The 20,804-nt window shown below is 40.9% G+C and overlaps 1 protein-coding gene across 1 annotated transcript; it reads right to left on the reverse strand.

Annotated features, from left to right (window-relative positions):
* Positions 1–4,175: 4,175 nt before the first annotated feature.
* Positions 4,176–20,804, reverse strand: c18h3orf33 (c18h3orf33 homolog (H. sapiens)). The gene is made up of 5 exons (XM_055646282.1): positions 20,634–20,804; positions 19,123–19,182; positions 7,636–7,789; positions 6,234–6,394; positions 4,176–4,679 (listed from the first exon to the last, which is right to left on the reverse strand). The coding sequence occupies exons 1-5, from the start codon at positions 20,715–20,717 to the stop codon at positions 4,407–4,409; spliced, it is 732 nt and encodes a 243-aa protein (XP_055502257.1). The 5' UTR covers positions 20,718–20,804; the 3' UTR covers positions 4,176–4,406.

Consider the following 20,804-nt stretch of genomic DNA (forward strand, 5'->3'; position numbering starts at 1 on the left):
AATTGATGTCTGTAATGTGTGAGACTTGCTCCAAATGTTTTTAAATATGGTCCAAATACAACGTAGAACATTCAGCATAGGAGCTGCCTCTTCTGCCCACAATATCTGTGCCTAACACGATGCCAAGTTAAACCAGTCTCCTCTACTTGCATGTGATCCATATCCCTTCACACCCATGTGCCTATCCTAAAGCCTTTCAAATGTCACTATCATATCAGCTTTCACTGTGGTTGCAATGCAGGTCAGGCACCTACCACTCTGCGCAAATGAACTTTGCCCTGCACATCTCCTATAAATTTTCTGTTGCGTGTGGCGGCGCCTAATGGCAGCGTCTCGACTGCAGTCCGTCTGTCCTTTTTTAATTTTTTGTCTCGTTAAATGTATGTTTTTGATTCTAGTTTTATTATTTTTTAGCTGTGTATATGTGGGGGGTGGGGAACCGTTTAATCTCTTCCCTGTACGGGGACCCGACTTTTTCCGTCAGGTCTCAGATGACATTGGGTCTAACATCGTGGAGCCGGAGGCGGCCTCCAACCGGAACGAACCTGAGGGCTCCAGTCACGAAACCTGCGGACTCGCCATCGCGGAGCTGGGCAACTTCGGAGCGGGAAGAGCTGTGGTGGTGCGCGGCTGCAACCCGACTTCGGAGCTTCGGAGGCTCCGGCCGCAGGCCCGGTGGACAGGAACATCAGGAGTTTGCAGGCCCCTAGTGGGAGACCGCTTTTCGGAGCTCCCGCAATGGCAACTTCTTCCGCCGGAATCGCGGGGTTTAAAGGACTCGGAGCGGGGCTTAACATCGCCCGGCACGGCTTAATGGCCGCGGGACCTACCATCTCCTGCCGTGCAGTCTGAAGAAGGGGATGATTAGGGAGTCAAAAACATTTGTCTACCTTCAGATATTTCTACTTTACCCAAACTGTTCTTGAACCTTGATCTTGTTCTTGAAAATTGATAGGACTGGTCGGCACTTTTGTACTTTGTCAGTGCCAACACGTGGTGACATTTGTGTACTGCCTAGGATTGCAAAACAAAGCATTTCACTGTACCTAGGTACCCCAGGTACATGTGATAAAATCATTAATTCAATCTGATGATGAAACTTTGCAGTGCCACTGCCATGTCCTTCTGGTTCTCAAAATATTTCTTGAGAAACTTCTTATGATACAAACCCATGGATTTGTGAATTTCTCTACTTTGGATACCAGGGTTTCTGAATTGTCACAAATATGCTAATTTGCTTCTCATGCTCTTCTCAGCTAACATTGAATTTTAATGTCTGCTGAAATACTCAACTGTCCACTTGTAAACGAGTCAAATAACTGCCCACAAGAGCACATTGAAGCATTTGCAATGGAACTGAACAAAATAAGAAACTGCTACAGTGGTCTGTAGACCATTAATCCTTCCAGTCTCACTAGTCTCAGCCATGTGCCTGAGATTTACCAAGCACGTCGTTCCTATCGCAGGATACAGAATTAAGCATAATCTGCAGGGAGGGTGAAAAAATAAATATTGCAGCTGGTGTCGCTCCCTTAAGTGTCCTAATTTATAGCTGTTATTATACAATTATTTTTAATTTACTTCAAAGTAAATTCTTCAAATTATTTGCAAAACAGCAGTTACAGTGTGTTTTTTGATCTTTGGTCTGATTTTTTCAATCTTTTCCCTTTTTTTTGCATACTTCACTTTAGTTGCTTAAATGCTGCAGTGTTCTTGAGCTGTAGTTAGTATTACTCTCTGAAGAATCTCTCTCTCTCTCTCTCTCTCTCTCTCTCAAGAGAAAAGCAAATGGACAGACGCAGAGACATACCTGATCAATGATCTCCCTTCATTTTCCAAATCTGTAAATTCTGAAGAATCCGAGAAGGAAAACCACCAACGGTTAGTAATAAAATGTGCATGTGAGTGCAGATGTTGTGCAGGAAAATAGAACTATTCCTGCGATTCAAAGGACTGTATAGGATAATTCAGGAAGCATTGTAAACATTCAGTTGCAGGGATACTAGTATTTCTCGATCATCATGAAAAGAGGTCCCCATCTATAAAAGCATACCATTTCAAACTCCACATAGTACAACTTTGCAATGGGTAGCATCCTTTATTTTTACGTGGCAAAACAACTAGGTCTAAATGGCTCTATAGTTTCAAGTTGTTCACTGCCATATGTACAAGTATGATGGGATACAGGTAAATATGAAAACCTTACTTGCAGCAGCATCACAGACATAGGCTCAGACAGACACCATAAACAAATTATTTATAAATAACAAACAATTGCGCAGGACAGTAATAATTAAAAAAATTGTGCAAAAAAAAAAAGACATGTGCAAAATGCAATTGGATAATGGTAGAGCAAGAGATGATCCATAGTGCTCCATTGTTCAGTAGGATTAGGGTTGTGTAGGTTGGTTCAAGAACCAGATGTTTGAAGGAAAGTAGCTGTTCCTGAACCTGGTGCTGTGCGACTTTAGGCTTACCTCTTCCTTGATGGTTGTAGTGAAAAGAGAGCATTCCCCAGTTGGTGGCACCCTTAATAAGTGCTGCCTTTTTGAGGCAGTGCCTCGTGTAGATACTTTCGATGGTGGGTAAGATAGTGCCTATGTTTGAGAGAGCAGAATCCACCACTCCCTGCACCTGTTGCATTTCTGTGCATTGGAATTGGCATACCAGACTTTTAATCATCTAGTCAGGATATATTCTACAGTACATCTGTGGAGGATTGTTAGTGGAGTCGATGAAATGCCAAATCTCTTTACACCTCTAAGATTGTAGACGTGCCGGACTGCCGGCATACCATCTTTGTGATTACATCTATGTACTGGGCCCAAGACAAATTCAAGATGTTGTTATACGAGAACTTTGCCTGATCCATCGCGCTATCTTTAAAGCCCGTAGCGCTGTGGCCGGTAGCATTATATTTAGAACCATAGCGCTGCAGCCGACAGCGCTTTGTTTAAATTCCCACGCGCTAAGTGGACAGCGCCGTTTAAAACTTTGCGCGCCAAGTTTGTAGCACTGTGTGTATTACCTTTGCGTGCCAAGTCTGTAGCGCCAAGTCTGCAGCTGATTGCGCTTTGTTTCCGTGGGGGGAGCAGCACTATTGGCCAGGACTTACCAGCAGTCATTTCAATAAATGATTTCTGCCTGTATGATGGCAGGTGCTGGTAAGCCATAAGGTAGTTCTTGATGAAAGGGGTTCACCGACGGGCTGGGTTGCAATCAGCGCCGTGGACAGAGGCCGAGAGAGGGGGAGGTGTGCTGCTGTAAGACGGGCCCCCGCGCATACCATGATAAGTATTGTTTTTGTTTTCTCTCTCGTGTCAATAAAACTGATTTGTAACTTAACGGACGAAGGGGACGAAGCCTGTCCAACCCCTTCTTAAGGGGTTGGACAGGCTAGATGCAGGAAGATTGTTCCCGATGTTGGGGAAGTCCAGGACAAGGGGTCACAGCTTAAGGATAAGGGGGAAATCCTTTAAAACCGAGATGAGAAGAACTTTTTCACACAGAGAGTGGTGAATCTCTGGAACTCTCTGCCACAGAGGGTAGTTGAGGCAAATTCAGTGGCTATATTTAAGAGGGAGTTAGATGTGGCCCTTCTGGCTAAGGGGATCACGGGGTATGGAGAGAAGGCAGGTACAGGATACTGAGTTGGATGATCAGCCATGATCATATTGAATGGCGGTGCAGGCTCGAAGGGCCGAATGGCCTACTCCTGCACCTAATTTCTATGTTTCTATGAATGTGCCTTTTTTCTGTTCTACTAGTCAGATCCTTGAACCTGTTCCATTGTAACAGATGTTAACGCCCAGGAATTTGAAGCTGCTAACTGTCTCCACCACACACCCAATGAAAACTGCCGTGTGCTAAACCAATTTCCCCTTTCTGAAGGCAACCATTAATTCCTTGTTGACATTGAATAAGAGGTTGTTGTTACAGCACCACTCAAGCATGTGTGTATATCTTACAGAAGCAAAGAACTGCAGATGCTGGTCAGTATACTTATCTTTGAGGGTTTACCAAATAAATTAGTTGTGTCTCTTGTAAGTGTCTTTGTATACAGCCTTCACAGTGTAAATTATGTATATCGTTGTTCTCGGTTAATGGTACCTTCACTCAAGTAGAGGGTAATCATAAATGGAAAATACTATGGTGAAACAGCAGAGCTCATGGAGTGCAATATACAGGCTTTGTTTATTGTAGCAAGTCAATGTACAGTTTAGAAAAGTGAACAATAATTTCCATTTCTGAATAAACCAGAAAAACAAAATAACACCTTGCATAGCAATAAATGGGTCTATGTATCTTAAACAAGATAACAAATTGTGATAGTGTAATGATATTGAAACTTATACATTCAACAATTAGATTTATATCATAGTTCACAAAATGTTTCCACAAAGGATTTATTTGTTTCTGAATGACTTGACCCATGAAAGTAGATTATTCAAATGGTGAAAAATATTAGAATTCTGTACATTATTTGAGACTTTTTCCAATATTGTAGGCTCTTTCCAGATGCCTTTACCTGTTTTTTGCGCCTTCAGTTCTGCTTTAAGTAATTTTGTCTGTAGCCTCCAGTACAGTTTGGGATTAGAGTGTAAGCCTTCGATTTTTACGGCTCGCCCAAGACCTTTCTTCAAAATCTCTTCATTTAGGCTCACTGAGAAAATTGAACCCTTAAAGACAGAAATAACAACTAAACTACTTTGTGTCTCACACTTGAAAAATATTATATGGCTTTAATAAATAATTTCTTCAGACTTGATGATATTATGCGATGAGGTCCAATGGTGTTGGAATTAGTATGATCTCCGTGTAAACATAATAAATATATACATTGAAGCATTTCAAATCATGCTGTTACAGTGGAATTATGCATTATTTTCTTAAATAAATAAATTAGTTTACAGATCATAAGGGATAGAAGTAGAATTAGGCCATTCGGCCCATCAAGTCGACTGCCATTCAATCATGGCTAATCTAGCCCTCCTAACCCCATTCCCCTACCTTCTCCCCATAACCTCTGACCTGTACTAATCAAGAATCTATCTATCTTTGCCTTAAAAATATCCACTGATTAGGCCTCCACAGCCTTCAGTGGCAAAGAATTCCACAGAATCACCACCAGATAAATGGTCTTTAGTGAATGGGAGGAAAGTTGCCAAAAGTTGGAAGAAAAGAGTACCTTTAATGTTCACAACGCTTCTGTACTGGGGAGACCAAACATGGACAGGGAGAAACTTTGCTGAACATTTCCGTTAAGTCCACAAACCTGACCCTAATATTTTGGTGGCTGACCCATTTCAAATCTCACTTTAAAAACATTTGGGTGTAGCGGCCTGGACGAGATCAGGAAAAGGCCAAACGTCAGGCAGGTTTAGAAGTAGTTTAATGAAGTCTCGAGAACACACTGCACCTCAGCGAGCAGGACCTGGGAAACCACTTGGACATCCCTGTCCCTCAAGAACCGAGGGGGATGACCCAAGGAGTGGCCTAACCCCCAGGGACCGCCACATGGACCAGTTAGACTTGGTTTTGTAACAATTTGTACTATTTGTCCAATGTATCTGCGAGAATCTGCATAGTTACTGTAATGACAAACCCTTTTGCATGGCACATATTACAAGCAATTATTCCTCAAGCATGTTATGTGAACACATACAATTTTTCTCAATGCTATTATTTCTTTAATGTTTATACATTTGAATGACTAGACAATTTATTCTTGAGCAAAGGTGCATCTGAATTAAAAACAGTCTGGCAGTGTAGTCAGAAGATAAAATTATGGCTGTTGCAAATTTAAAATAATTCAATTGAAACCTTTAAAAAATGTATTAACAATCCTGTGCTCTGATCCAAGATGGGCGCCCAAGCCGGGCAACTCTTCGTGTGATAGTCACAGAAGTGGATCTGCGATCAGGCTTTACAATGGGCCCACTCTTTTAAATCTTACACTGTGGATGGCTCCATTGAAATCATGCTTTGTCTTCCCGCTGACTGGTAAGCATGCAACAAAAGCTTTTCACTATACCTCGGTGCACGTGACAATAAACTAATCTCAACTCAACTGTGGGCAGCTTTAAGTTCCAACATTACAGAATAACCTAATATTTCAGTAGCCCTCCCAGCTTTAAAAACAGCCAAACACTATTTGGATGCTCGTCATAATCTTTTTGCACCATTCTATTGAAACAAAAAATAGGAAAACATTCTTCTAAAATATTATTTACCTTGTTTAATTTCACCATGCAATCAACAAAAGAATTATCCCTTCTCAAAAGTTGAAACCAAATAACGTGGGGAGATTTTACTTGCTCGGTTAACCAGGTTCTGCCTTCGTCGGTCATTTGCAAGCCCGCCAACCTAATCATCAGGAGACCATCCGATTGCCCTGAGGAAAGTGGAAGTGTTTCTTTACAAGACCAGGCAAAGTAAATGAAAACATATCACACCTTCAAGCAAAACCATTTACCAGACTATATTCGTCCAAATCAGCTCTGGTTATATACTCAATGCCATGAATTTTGGTTCAAGATACATTCGGTGGGCTGAAGGGCTTGTTTTCATGCTGTAATCAATCTCCAATCAATGCATGTAACCATGCTCCAATCAATCAAAAAACAACGTGCATTGCATTGCTACTATATTACAGAGGAACATCTCTAATATTCACATGACCAATGTTGAAAAAATCTACAAAGCCAGGACATTCAGGACCAACAATGGTCAAAGAGAATGTTAACAGTCAACTGTGTTTCAGTTTGTCACACATTCATGCAAGTCAGAACGTTGAACGTTCCATTCTGGAGCCAGGACAACAGCCCAGTGCAATGATGGTCCACTCCATTTTTAGAGCTGCTGTTAGGTGCTGAGATAGCCTGAAAATACACCTGTTAACTCTCTTAAGTGGACGTTCAAGGCTTCACGGCAATGATCTGGTGACAGGCAGATTTGTCCATTATCCAGGCTAATATTTATCCGGTCATCACTGATATCGAAACATTTCCAAATCTTGTTTCATGGATGCTTGCTGCAAACAACTTGATGTTTTGTGCATTAATGCCAAATTCCAATTTATTGGCTGTAAAGTGTTGCTGCGGTTGTAAAGTACCGCTGAAAGGATGCTATTTAAAAATAAGTTTTTATTTTGCTCTTTCTTTCTGCTCTAAAATTGAGGCTCCAAATTGTATTTTAATTTCATAGAAATCAAGTTGCTTTCTTGATCTAACAATGTCCCAGAATTTAAAAATCTGCTGAAATTAACTAATATGTAGGGCATGAAATTAGAGGCATAACCTACCTATCAAAGACATTTCAACAGCAGTATCAAATAGATCAGTTATACTTACAACTGAGTTGTAAACTGTGCGATCACATAATTACAATTCCAAACTTAGACAAGCTTAAATCTATTGTTTACAATTTTTTGCATAGAAACACATTACTTTCATTGTCTAAATCCGTTCAAGTGAGTCCTACACTGCCACTAGATGAATTTTACGAAATGTTCATTAAATATTAACATTAGCCATATTCAGTCACTTGTAGAAGACAATAAGCAATGTTTCAAATTTTATTCAGTACTTCTGCAGTTTAAAAATGCTAAGTGTATGCCATTAAGTATTTACTCACATTTTCTTTGCAGAGATGAAATAAAAGGAAGGTAAATAGGAATATGTTCAATTTCTAGTCCATTTTCTGTTACTTGATGTATTCTCCCTCGAAGCTTAATACTTTTATCAATAAAATTATTAGGTATCTCCAAGACACTTGTAAATTTAGTCATCTATTAAGATGAAGGAAAATGAACTTTCATTATTCATCAGATTGTTTTATTTTATATTCAAGTGGCTACTGTATAAAATTATAGAGCATCAACTTTTCATACATTATGTAGTGAGTGCGAGTTATAAACAAAAGTAGTTTTGTAAATGCACCAGATCGCCCAGCATGTTATCTGACAATAGTAATGTGTGCAACTGTGTGGAAAATACAGTGCCCTCCTTAATGTTTGGGACAAAGACCCATCATTTATGTATTTGCCTCTTTACTCCACAATTTGAGATTTGTAGTAGAAAAAAAATCACATGTGGTTAAAGTGCACATTGTCAGATTTTATTAAAGGCCATTTTTATACATTTTGGTTTCACCATGTAGAAATCACAGCTGTGTTTATACATAGTCCCCCCATTTCAGGGCACCATAATGTTTGGAACACAGCAATGTAATGTAAATGTAACTAGTCATGTTCAGTATTTTATTGGATATCCTTTGCATGCAATGACTGCTTGAAGTCTGCCATTCATGGACATCACCAGTTGCTGGGTGTCTTCTCTGGTGATACTCTGCCAGGCCTGTATTGCAGCCATCTTTAGCTTATGTTTGTTTTGGGGGCTAGTACCCTTCAGTTTTCTCTTCAGCACATAAAAGGCATGCTCAATTGGGTTCAGATTGGGTGATTGACTTGGCCACTCAAGAATTGACCATTTTTTAAGCTTTGAAAAACGCCTTTGTTGCTTTAGCAGTATGTTTTGGATCATTACCTTGCTGTAGAATGAACCACCGGCCAATGGGTTTTGAGACATTTGTTTGAACTTGAACAGATAGGATGTGTCTAAACACTTCAGAATTCATGATGCTACTACCATCAGCAGTTGGATCATCTATGCAGATAAGTGAGCCAGTACCTTCAGCAGCCATACATGTCCAGGCCATAACACCCCTACCACTGTGTTTCACAGATGAGGTGGTATGCTTTGGATCTTGGACAGTTCCTTTTCTCGTCCATACTTTGCTCTTGCCATCACTCTGATATAAGTTAATCTTCATCTCATCTGTCCACAAGACCTCCTTCCAGAACTATGGATGCTCTTTTAAGTACTTCTTGGCAAACTGTAACCTGGCCATCTATTTTTGCAGCTAACCAATGGTTTGCATCTTGCAGTGTAGCCTCTGTATATAATAATAATAATAATAATAATATTTTATTGTCATTGCACATGTGCAACGAGATTTGGTATGCAGCTTCCATCCGATGTCATAACTTAAATAACTACAGGTGCACAACCTTTTATCCGGTGTTCCAGAAACCGAAAAGCTCCGAAAACCGGCCATTTTTTCCAGATGTCGTCTGCGCACCAAAGCTCGCGTTTGGCGCCAAACCTGACCCAAAACGACCCACGGTCAACCCAGGTCTGTACTACTGTAGCGGCTGCCTCCTCCCTGGAGACCGGGAGACGCTTAAACATCTGTAAATCATTGCTTAAATGTTAGTCAGTTAGTTTGGAGGGCTTTTATGTGAAGGGGGGTGAAGGGGTAAACTTTAATTCTTAGTCCCCTACCTGGTCGGAGAGGCAGGGAGCGGTCAATGCCTTACCGGGTCGCCGTGCAGTAAGCTCCGCAGCGCTGTGGCCGTTGGGGCTGCGGGCGGCACCAGTTGTAGCTCCGACCCCGGCAACTCTACCCTTGGCTGCGAGGCGCTCCAAATCCAGCGCCGCCCGCGGCCGGACGCCCCAGCTCCGCAAATGTCGGGAGTCGGCAGCGTCGGAGCGCTGGGAAACCAGCGGGGAGCGGGCAATGCCTTACCGGGTCGCCGTGCGGCAAGGTCCGGAGCGCTGTGGCCGCCGACACACAACATCGCGGAGCGGAGCTGGATTTGGAGCCGCGCAGCCAGGGGTAGAGTTGCCGGGGTTGGAGCTCCAACCGGCGCCGCCCGCGGCCGGACGGAGCCCCCAACTCCGCGGCTCCAAATCCAGCGACGCTCCGCGATGTTGTGTGTCGGCGGGCACAGCGTTCCGGAGCTTGCCGCACGGCGACCCGGTAAGGCATTGCTCGCTCCCCGCTGGTATCCCAGCGCTGCGACGCCGCCGACTCCCGACATTCCCGGAGCTGGGACGTCCGACCGCGGGCGGCGCTGGATTTGGAGCGCCTCGCAGCCAGGGGTAGAGTTGCCGGGGTCGGAGCTCCAACCGGCGCCGCCCGCGGCCGGACGGAGCCCCCAGCTCCGCGAGGTTGGGAGTCGCCGACCAGGTAGGGGACTAAGAATTAAAGTTTCCCCCTTCACCCCGACTCCACCACCACCACATAAAATCCCTCCAAACTAACTGACTAACATTTATGCAATGAGTCTCCCGGTCACCCGGGAGGAGGCAGCAGCTCCAGACTTTTCAAGCCGCCCGCGCTACCTACCTAATCTACGCTAAAAATCTTCCATTCTGAAATCCGAAAATGTCCGAAATCCGACAAGTGTCTGGTCCCAATGAAAAAGCTACTTATCTTAACTACTAAACCAGGTTCGCTTCTTAATAAACAGACACCACACAAACTGTTTGGTAGACCAGTGCAAAACTTTACTTAACATCGGCCGATGGAAGGGTGGGAGACTCCAGTCAAGTGACCAACACAGACACTTGACTGTCCCCAGTCCTCTTCCCCGAACAACAGAATTACATTGCTTTAAATAGGTTTTTTGTCCCCTTATCACATTCCACAGACATTAGTCATGGTCAGAAGTACTGGAAAAGGTTTCCACAGAATGCATCACATCAAACCTTTTTTTTACATGGTACAAGATATACTAAAAACATCGTATATCTTCTTTGTCACTTGGTCCCTCATAAACATAGACCATCTGTTTACAAAGATGTGACCACCTATGTCTCTCTTCCTCTATCACCTCCTCCCCCATAAACATTGGTCATTTGATCTCTACTTCAAAGATATCTCTCTAGCTCCTACACTTGGGAGACAATGTTATCTCACACACCCCGCAACCTGAGGAAAGCCTAATTTGACACTAAATATAAGCTGTAAGCTAGCCCAGAAACCAATTTAATATTTTTAACTAAAATTCGGCTTCATCATTCCATCCTTTTATCAAAATTTTGATAACAACTACAGTCCTTGCTGAGTACATACGAAAAACCACAAGCATCTCATCAGACAAATTAATAGTACACTAGTAACCCAATCAATTCATAGTGGACAATCGTTTCACAAGTCCCTCCAAACATTTTAAATGGCCACCAACCTCCCCCGGACGTGACACTAATATACTACCATAGGACAGGAAAAGGATCATAAAAATTGCTCAGCCTTTATTCGGCTTCATTTGGAATTCCCCATGTGCTGGTGTAACTGGTTCATGCTTCTCTTGTGTGACACTGCATTTGCAACATAACAATGCCCTGTCACAAATATACTGTTTCCTTAAAATACACCAGTGCCTTGGTTGTGGCAAAAACAGGTAGATTTAACTGGCCTTTGCAGACCTCTTACTGTCTGTAGTCAGGGTATCTTTGCTGCTCTTGTCATGTTTGACTTCAATCTTGTTTAAAAGGAGGTGTGTACCATCCTTTAAATGTAGGTTAGTCTGCAAGTTTGCCATTCTGAAGAAAGTTCAGTCCATGTGGGCTGGGCCACCCCAGAATAAAGGAAGCATCAATAGCCCATCGTCCTTGTTTCCACAAACTGTTCACAGTCAATCAAATGTATCCAGCGATGATGATCTTTCATCTTTACAGCAGTTCATGTTGTTAGCAACACTTGGTTGTTCTTTCAACAGTCTCAATTTCTTCTTGTCCCAGCACCCCCATCGTATAGCTTTTATGGCTCCCAGCAAAGCTCCTCCAACCTGGGAATGTAGATCTGGCAAGACATGGGTTAATTGCCGACCATACATAATTAGTTAATTGCCCAGGGCCTGTTAGTGGCTTCCCCCCACTCTCCAGGGGCAATAAAAAGTTGTAAATCTTGTTCACCAGCTTAGTTTCACCAGCACTTTTGTCCCCCTTTGATCCTCCATTTTCCTTCTTAACACTTCCCTGTGAATTTAGTCTTTAATCCGATTATATCCGAAGAGGCTCTCCCCACCTAAATATTCAATTCTCCAAATATGTTCTCTTCCCCAATCTACTTTATCTTCTCACCTTTTATCCCTCATTGTGAGTTCCCTCAAACCTCCTTTTTTAAGTCACAAAACAATTTTTTCATTTACCTTCATTTCTCTCACACAGCACTGCAACATCTTTTTGTTTGCTTGAAAACAGTAATCTTGCTTCATTAGCATTTTAAAAGACAACCTCTGTTATCATATCAAAACAATCTTTTCCAAAAGAACTCATTCAGAATCAGTAATCAATAATACATTTTCTTTTCTCTGTAATTTTGACATTTCCAATCTCATTTAACACTTTAATCGGGATGAGTCTTTTTTTAAACTTGGTTCAAAAGATTTATAACCAACCGCACCCCATTCATGCCTGTTTCTTAACGGACACACCATAAACTTTGTAGATTTGCATTTTAAAGGACAAACTATTTAAAGTGACACACAACTTTGCTCATTGCTTTGAATTTCACACATTCCACATACAAAAACATTGTTTTCCAAGCAGTACATATACAAAAACATTGTTTTACCAGCAGTATATAATATTTCATTTTCATAGACGTCTCTTTGTAATTTACTTTCCCTTTTTCTTTTTTTTTTAATTTCTTAGTTCTCATTTGATTGTTCTAAAACACACAATTTTAGGCCTACTGCTATTCCTAGCAATACTATAAGCCTCTTCCTTTATTTTCTCCTGGCATTCAAAAACAAATCACATTTCTTGGGTTTTGATGCTTTAGAGGAATTATATAAATCATTTATTTGAATGATAGCCATTGCATATCCATCATCAAGCTTTCTAATGTGGCTTGTCAGCCATCCCACTGCTCATAACTTCATAAATCCTTTTATTTCGATTTGAGAGTCCAATTTTGTATTAACCCACATCAAACTCAATGTAAAATTCCACCATCCTATGTGGAATTTTCCCTAAAAGTGTCTTTAAAACAAGACTATTAATCAATCCCCTTAGTGTACAATACTCAATTCAACAATAAGCTTTTCCTTAGCTGGATCCTCAACATCATAGTTCTGAAAACCATTGTGTATATATTCTACAAATTTGTCCTTCACCTATAACTGATCATTCATTTTGTCGATCCTATATATGTAGATGATAGTACTTCATGCTTTTTCTATTTATCCATATCTGCATCTATTTTTTTAATTATGTTGTACTTAATGAATACACTACATTTCCACATTGCAGAGGGGATGAATTCCCAACAAAATGTCCACAAAGAGATTTAATGTACTGCCAAACCCTTGACAAAATTTGTTGATTCTTTTGCCTTTATTTAATTTTTCCTTACACAATTTCTATTAGAGAAAAGTAGGCCCAAATCCTCTATCGATTTCCTCCACAGATGCTGCCTGTCCCGTTGAGTTACTCCAGCACTTTGTGTTTTACTATTGCATTTACATTTTATTTGTGCTGTTAATTTATCTACCTTATTGCAATGCCGTACGCAATTAAGTACATTGCCTTATTTTTCCTCATTTTTATATACTCCAACCTAATTTACTACTTGTTTTTGTTTTCCACTGCCTATTTATTTTGCTTTCCAGTTGTCTAATCTTTATTTTCCAACTTTCCTTCTTAAATTTCCTTTTGTTCCCATCCCCCTGCCAAGCTAGTTTAAATTCTCCCAACAGCACTGGCAAACCTCTGTGGGGATAATGTTCCTGTGCTGCTGGGGTACAACCTTTCCGATCTGTAGAAAGGTCCCTGGAAATAGCCACAATGCCAGAAATCCAAAGCCCTTCATCCTACTCCAACCCTTATCAGTACTTATATATAAACCCGAAATATACTTTCAGGCTGGGAATTCACATTGATTCAATTGCCTAGTTTGGGACATAACAAGGATTCTATCAGCTGAGACTGGAAATAACCTGGCAATTAGTCCCCAATTTTTTATAACAGAGTTGCTTGTCAGAAAAAGGATTTACCTCCTGGGTAATTTTGTTTTGCAATCCCCATTGACTCTTTCCACCATCCCAGATACCTGTGGGTGGTGTACACAGTGAATTGCTGTCAGATATTAAAATGTGCACATTTTTCCTTATTAACAGTGGTTGGTAGAGCTTCACTCCACCTACTAAATAAATCTAAAATTACTACGCAATATTTATAACACTGGGCCCTTGGCATTATCTCCTTAAACTGCTTTCCCATCCTTTACCAGCCTCAACTCAAGCACAAACAAAAGCCCCTGGATAGCTTTGTGATTAATAACATATGTATATATCATTTTCCTCAATGCCAGAGAGCTAAAGACACATAATTCTCCGGATATGCTCCTACAAGCTCACCTTGCCCACAGAACTAAATCTGCATTTTCTCCTGATTTTAAATTTATTTATTTTTTAAACACAAAATCATTCAATATCCCTTCCTTCTCATCTTTTTTACTTATTTTGCTTATATGTAATACTTCTCAGTTAGTCCCTTCAAACATGTTGTCATATTCCCAATACATATCGTGTAAACATCTCCCAACCACTTGTTCTTGAATATAGTACTGGTATCACCAAAATCAATCCTCTATTTAATAGTTTAACAAATACAACGTGTTGCTAAAGTAGGAGCAATTCCAATCCAAGTCATTCTCATCATTCTTAATCTGTTACCTTCGACATAGAGATAACCAAATTTGTTCATCTTGGACCTTGCCTACAACTGAGACTCACTACCGAGAGACGTTATCCATCCAGACTTACTTTTACCAGAACCCCAGGACAGACTGAGTAGTCTCTCACAAGGTTGAACAACCTACCTACTGCAGGAATTGCCAGGCAGAGTGTTCTACAGACTCACCCTCAATGACATTTTGAAGGCTTTTTGTTGCCAAAGGCATTAAAAAGGAATCAAATATATTCAAATAACAACTATTTAAATAGTTTAAACATAACAGATAGTTTAAAACATGAACAGTAAAACAACTCAAGCATGTAACTTTTTACACAGGTCGGCAACCCCATGCAAATGAATAAAGTTGCCATTCCTAATATGCAGTGCCACCACATTTCCTTTGTTATCCTATCATTCCCTCCTTACCAGCATGGGTAAGACGGGTAAAAATGTATCGTTATACACCAACTTGTCCAAGCGGGGTGTGCTGAATCAATGACACAGCCCACTTGTTTCCATAGTTATTATTATATACAAGAGGCGTCCCTCTATAATGTACATACCTCCCTCATGTTTGGCAGGACCGTTCTATTTGCTAGTATCTGTTTACCAGATGTCACCACATTTGGATGTACAGGCTGCTTGCTTGGATACACTATCAGCAACCCATTGCCTTTCGCTATAGGGTCCCCAGCACCAGTGTGTGCAGTACATTTAATAATGATCAGCTGTTCTGGTAGCATCAATGCCTTAACAAATTACACACAGAAAGGGATTCCCGTGCACCCAATCCTGGAGAGCTTTGTAAGGTCAGAACTTCAAGTTATAGGGATGTTACTGATGGAACTGCCCAGGTAAAGATGCCATTGCTACTGGTAGACATCTCTCAAGATTATCTAACTCCTCCTCATTTTCATTACCAAATAGGGTCGTCGTGCCAGACATGAAGTCTCCTCCAGAGGATTTACCAGTACTGGGTTTAATTTTTTTGAACCATCACCTTTTTTCTCACCTCCTGTCTGTCTTTTAATTCTATTCTCTTGTTCCTCTGCCCACTGGCATTCTAGTTGCAATAATTTCCATCCTTTCCTAGTGCTATCCTTGTTTCTTAACTCTATCTAGCAATGTTACAAAACTGTGAGATTTAAAAAAAAAAAATCAAATCTGCAATTTATCCCATCAGATAAAGCATAACAATAAGTTTAATTTGACACCTAATTCACTTTCATATCTCAAGTAATAAAAAAGTTATGGCCATTTTCATACTCGGAAATTAGCATCTTGTTCCCTATTGATTTTCTATGGACATAACAAAAAAAAACTGTGATCATGGACCGTCAAAAGCCCATAACCTTCTTAAAAATTAAGAGAACTGAATGAAATTTTCAGTTATCATAGATTGAACCATTCTGACACAAATATAAAATAATCTTACTTGGATGACCTGAAATAAAAGCATATAATTAGTTAGTTACCCAATTGTAGCTAATTTCAAACTTCAATTACTAGATCCAAACATCTATCCAATTCTTAATAAATGATTAGAATTTGTAAACAGCCTAAGTGTCCAAATTATATTCACAACTAATTCACAATAAAACATGATTTTTAAATCTCATTTACATCAATTTATAGGCCAAATGGAAGGAATTTAGTGTTCAATTGCTGTAAATTAAAGTCTATTTTAAATCGGCTTTCTAGTGGGTTCCTGTCTTCCTTTCCCATAGCAACACCTCTGCTTATTTAATTGTCTCAACATTCCATGTGCCCCCTACAGGCCAGGCTCCATCCCGTAACCGTTTGGTCAACTTGTAACTTAACATTCTAAATTTCTTATTATACATAGGATTCAAATAACACATATATAGGACTGGTTTCCAGAGCATTCCCCATAGATAGATAGAAAGAAAGAGAGAGAAAAAATACTTCTTAATTCCGAATCGTTCCAAATATATCAACCAGGCCGACCCACTAAATGAGACCCCAGTTTCTCAACTTGGCTGACTTTTTAATTCCTTAATATACGACCCAAGTGTCTCAACGAAGCAGACCCTCTAACCGAGACCCCAGTTTCTTTTCAACTTGGCAGACTTCTTAATACTGTAATATACAACGTCACTTATTTCTCAACCCGACAACTCTTCGGATGTCTCAACAAGCCAGACACACACCTCAACCCCCGTATCTCAACCCGACAAATCACGGATATCTCAACAAGGCTGATGAGCCCTTAGTAGAGAGAGAAAAAGAGAAAACAAAGAGAGATAGACAGAAAGAGGAACCACTCACGTCCTTCTTAACAATATACATAAGACCTTTCTTAAAAATACATACACAATTCCGTCGTAAAAATACATACACAATCCCTTCTTTAAAAAAAAACCCCACATAAACCCCAACTGGTCTTACCTTTGTCTGTTGCTAAGAACCTCGGCAGGGAACCAATTCAATTTCTGATGAAGGATCACAGATGTTACCGGGAGTTTCTAGGGAGTCGGTCTTACAAGGGGACCGATAGAGCTCAGTTATCTCCCTTCCAATCCCGGCAACCTCCGCAACCGCTTGCACAGTCAGCCGTTGATGTGGTCCCAGCGAGGCCTGCATAACTACGCCAATGAAAAAGCTACTTATCTTAACTACTAAACCAGGTTCGCTTCTTAATAAACAGACACCACACAAACGGTTTGGTAGACCAGTGCAAAACTTTACTTAACATCGGCCGATGGAAGGGAGGGAGACTCCAGTCAAGTGACCAACACAGACACTTGACTGTCCCCAGTCCTCTTCCCCGAACAACAGAATTACATTGCTTTAAATAGGTTTTTTGTCCCCTTATCACATTCCACAGACATTAGTCATGGTCAGAAGTACTGGAAAAGGTTTCCACAGAATGCATCACATCAAACCTTTTTTTTACATGGTACAAGATATACTAGAAAAACATCGTATATCTTCTTTGTCACTTGGTCCCTCATAAACATAGACCATCTGTTTACAAAGATGTGACCACCTATGTCTCTCTTCCTCTATCACCTCCTCCCCCATAAACATTGGTCATTTGATCTCTACTTCAAAGATATCTCTCTAGCTCCTACACTTGGGAGACAATGTTATCTCACACACCCCGCAACCTGAGGAAAGCCTAATTTGACACTAAATATAAGCTGTAAGCTAGCCCAGAAACCAATTTAATATTTTTAACTAAAATTCGGCTTCATCACCAAGGCTTTCGGATAAAAGGTTGTGCACCTGTAATACCATTTAGATTTAGATACCCCGAGAACATGGTTTGTAAAAAGAACATTAAAACAGTCTATTTCTGTTCATAAAGTCTTTTGCGGACATTGGTCATTGACAAATCAACACCCGACTCCTGAAGAGTGTTTCTGATCTGTTGGACAGGTGTTTGGGGATTTTGCTTTATTATAGAGACAATTCTTCTGATATCAGTTGTGGTCTTCCTTAGCCTGCCAGTCCCTTTGCGATAAATAAGCTCACCAGTGCTCTCTTTCTTCTTAATGATGTTCCAAACAGTCGATTTTGGTAAGCCTAAGGTTTGGCTGATGTTTCTAACAGTTTTATTCTTGTTTCTCAGTCTCATAATGACTTCTTTGACTTTCATTGACTCAACTTTGGTCCTCATGTTGATAAACAGCAATAAAAATGTCCAAAGGTGATGGAAAGACTAGGTGCTGAGAGCTCTCTTTTACCTGCATTAAAGAGGCAATTAAATACACCTGAGCAGTTACAAACACCTGTGAAGCTATGTGTCCCAAACATTATGGTGCCCTGAAATGGGGGGACTTTGGATAAACATAGTAATTTCTACATGGTGAAACCAAAATGTGTAAAGGTACCCTTTAATAAAATCTGACAATGTGCACTTTAACCACGTGTGATTTTTTTCTATTACAAATCTCAAATTGTGGAGTACAGAGGCAAATAAATAAATGATGGATCTTAGTCCCAAAATGGAGGGCACTGTCTGTACATGCTTGCCAGATTAAAACAATAAAAGTTTGATTGCCATAAATTAAGAAATAATAATAATAATACATTTTATTTATGGGCGCCTTTCAAGAGTCTCAAGGACACCTTACAAAAATTTAGCAAGTAGAGGAAAAACATGTAAGCGGAATGAAATAAATAGTAGAGACATGACTAGTACACAAATTAAAGACAGAATTCAATTCAAAACACACTCCTTTCTTCAGAAGAGTCTCGACCTGAAACGTCACCTGTTCTTTTTCTCCAGAGATGTTGCCTTTCCCGTTGATTTATACAAATATCTGATTGTTTTGGTGTCAGTGCATAACAAAATACTCTTGAGAAGTCCATGTCAAATTGGTACTATAACAACATTTAAAAGTCATTTGCACTGGCACATGGATAAGAAAGGTTTAGAGGGATATAGACCAAATGCAGGCAACTGGGACCAGTGTAGATGAGACGGTTTGGTCAGCATGGGCAAGTTTTTCTGAAAGCATACTGTATGATTCTAACGACATTCTAATGCCGGGTATGTTAGTGACACAGACAAACAGGTGGTTTCTCACTAACTTTGGTTGAAACATGAAATTCCAGGACCACTTACTAGTCTGATGCTTCTGCCCAACATCACGATTCCAATCACTACCAGGCCTGTGGTGATGGTCTAAAAGTACAAGTGGAAAAACCAGATGATGAGAAAAGATCCACTAATGCTGACCTTCTGCTAAAACACCACCACAAATTACAATATAGCCTTCATCACTTGCTCCACAAATCTGCCAATCACACCCCATCCCTCACCTCAATAAGATCTTAAGGGATTTGACAGGCTAGATGAAGGAAAAATGTTCCCGATGGTGGGGGAGACCAGAACTAGGGGTCACAGTTTTAGAATAAAAGGTAGGCCATTTAGGACTGAGATGAGGAAAGAAGTTTTCACCCAGAAAGTTGTGAATCCTTGGAATTATCTGCCACAGAAGGCAGTGGAAGCCAATTCACTGGATGTTTTCAAGAGATGGCTCTGAGGACTAACAGGATCAAGGGATAATGGGAGAAAGCAGGAACAGGGTACTGATTTTGGATGATCAGCCATGATCATATTGAATGGCGGTGCTGCCTCGAAGGCCTGAATAGCCTACTCCTGCACCTATTTTCTATGTTTTTATGGCCAATCCCTCTTCTCCCATCAGGCTGCTGATACTGAAGTTTGAAAATGCATTTCTCCAGATCCAGGAACAATTTCTCTTCCAGCTGTTATCAAGCAACTGAACAGTCCTCTCATCATCAGTCCTTACCTCCCATCTACCTCACTGGAGACCTTTGAACTTTGCTTAATTGTACTTTATTGGACTTCAATGTTATGTCTTTTCTAAGTACTGGACCCTTTATTGTTTATCGTTGCACCGTGGACAGCTTAATTGATTGTATTCATGTATAGACTTTTTCCTGAATGGATAGCAAGCAAACAAAAGCTTTTCACTGTATCTCAGTACACATGAGAATAGAAAACAAAACAACTTGCTGGGCTTTGTCCCATCCCCAACTTTCTTTATCAGTTTTCCAAACCCCAACTCCATTAGACTGAAGAAGGGTCCCGAGCCGAAATGTCACCTGTTGTTGCATCAAACCAGTGCAGGCGCCATATATCCCATTTGACTACATAGTACCCAGCAAAGATACTAGAGGAGCTATAATCTTTGGTACCCAGTCTGTTTAAGACCACAAGACGCAGGAACAGACTTAAGCCATTCAGCCCATCTGTTCTGCTATTCCATCATGGCTGATCTATTTTCCCTCTCAACCCCATTCTCCTGCCATTGACGCCTTCAACCTATAAATGAAAGAAAGCAACGTGGAAACTTCTATAATCATAATGTCCAGGTTTAAAAAATGTTTTATAAACTTGGATTACTGCTTTTCACTTTGCTGTGAGGCAATTTAATACACTTAATCCCCATTTTTGGAAAATTATTCCCGAGGAAAGGAGGATATGTCCGACCCGCTGAGTTCCTCCGGCACTTTTTGTGCAAAATAACTCCTCCCCTCACAGTGCCGCCATTTTACAGCAGCTCGACCTCTGCAGGAACGTGAAGTTCCCCCCCCTCCCCTCCGTACCCGCACGGCTTGAAGGTGCCCGTCTACAAACTGCACGGCGCTACCCAGAGAGGAGCCGAGGGAGTTGGAGCCGCGGTCAGACATGTTGTCTCCACCGCGGGCGGGAAGCGATGGACAACCACCAAGGCGCGCGCTCGCGCTCGCTCCCGACTGCCCCCGCCCCCCCAGCGC

The sequence above is a fragment of the Leucoraja erinacea genome, chromosome 14 (assembly GCF_028641065.1).
Source record: "Leucoraja erinacea ecotype New England chromosome 14, Leri_hhj_1, whole genome shotgun sequence".
Taxonomy (NCBI): Eukaryota; Metazoa; Chordata; class Chondrichthyes; order Rajiformes; family Rajidae; genus Leucoraja; species Leucoraja erinaceus.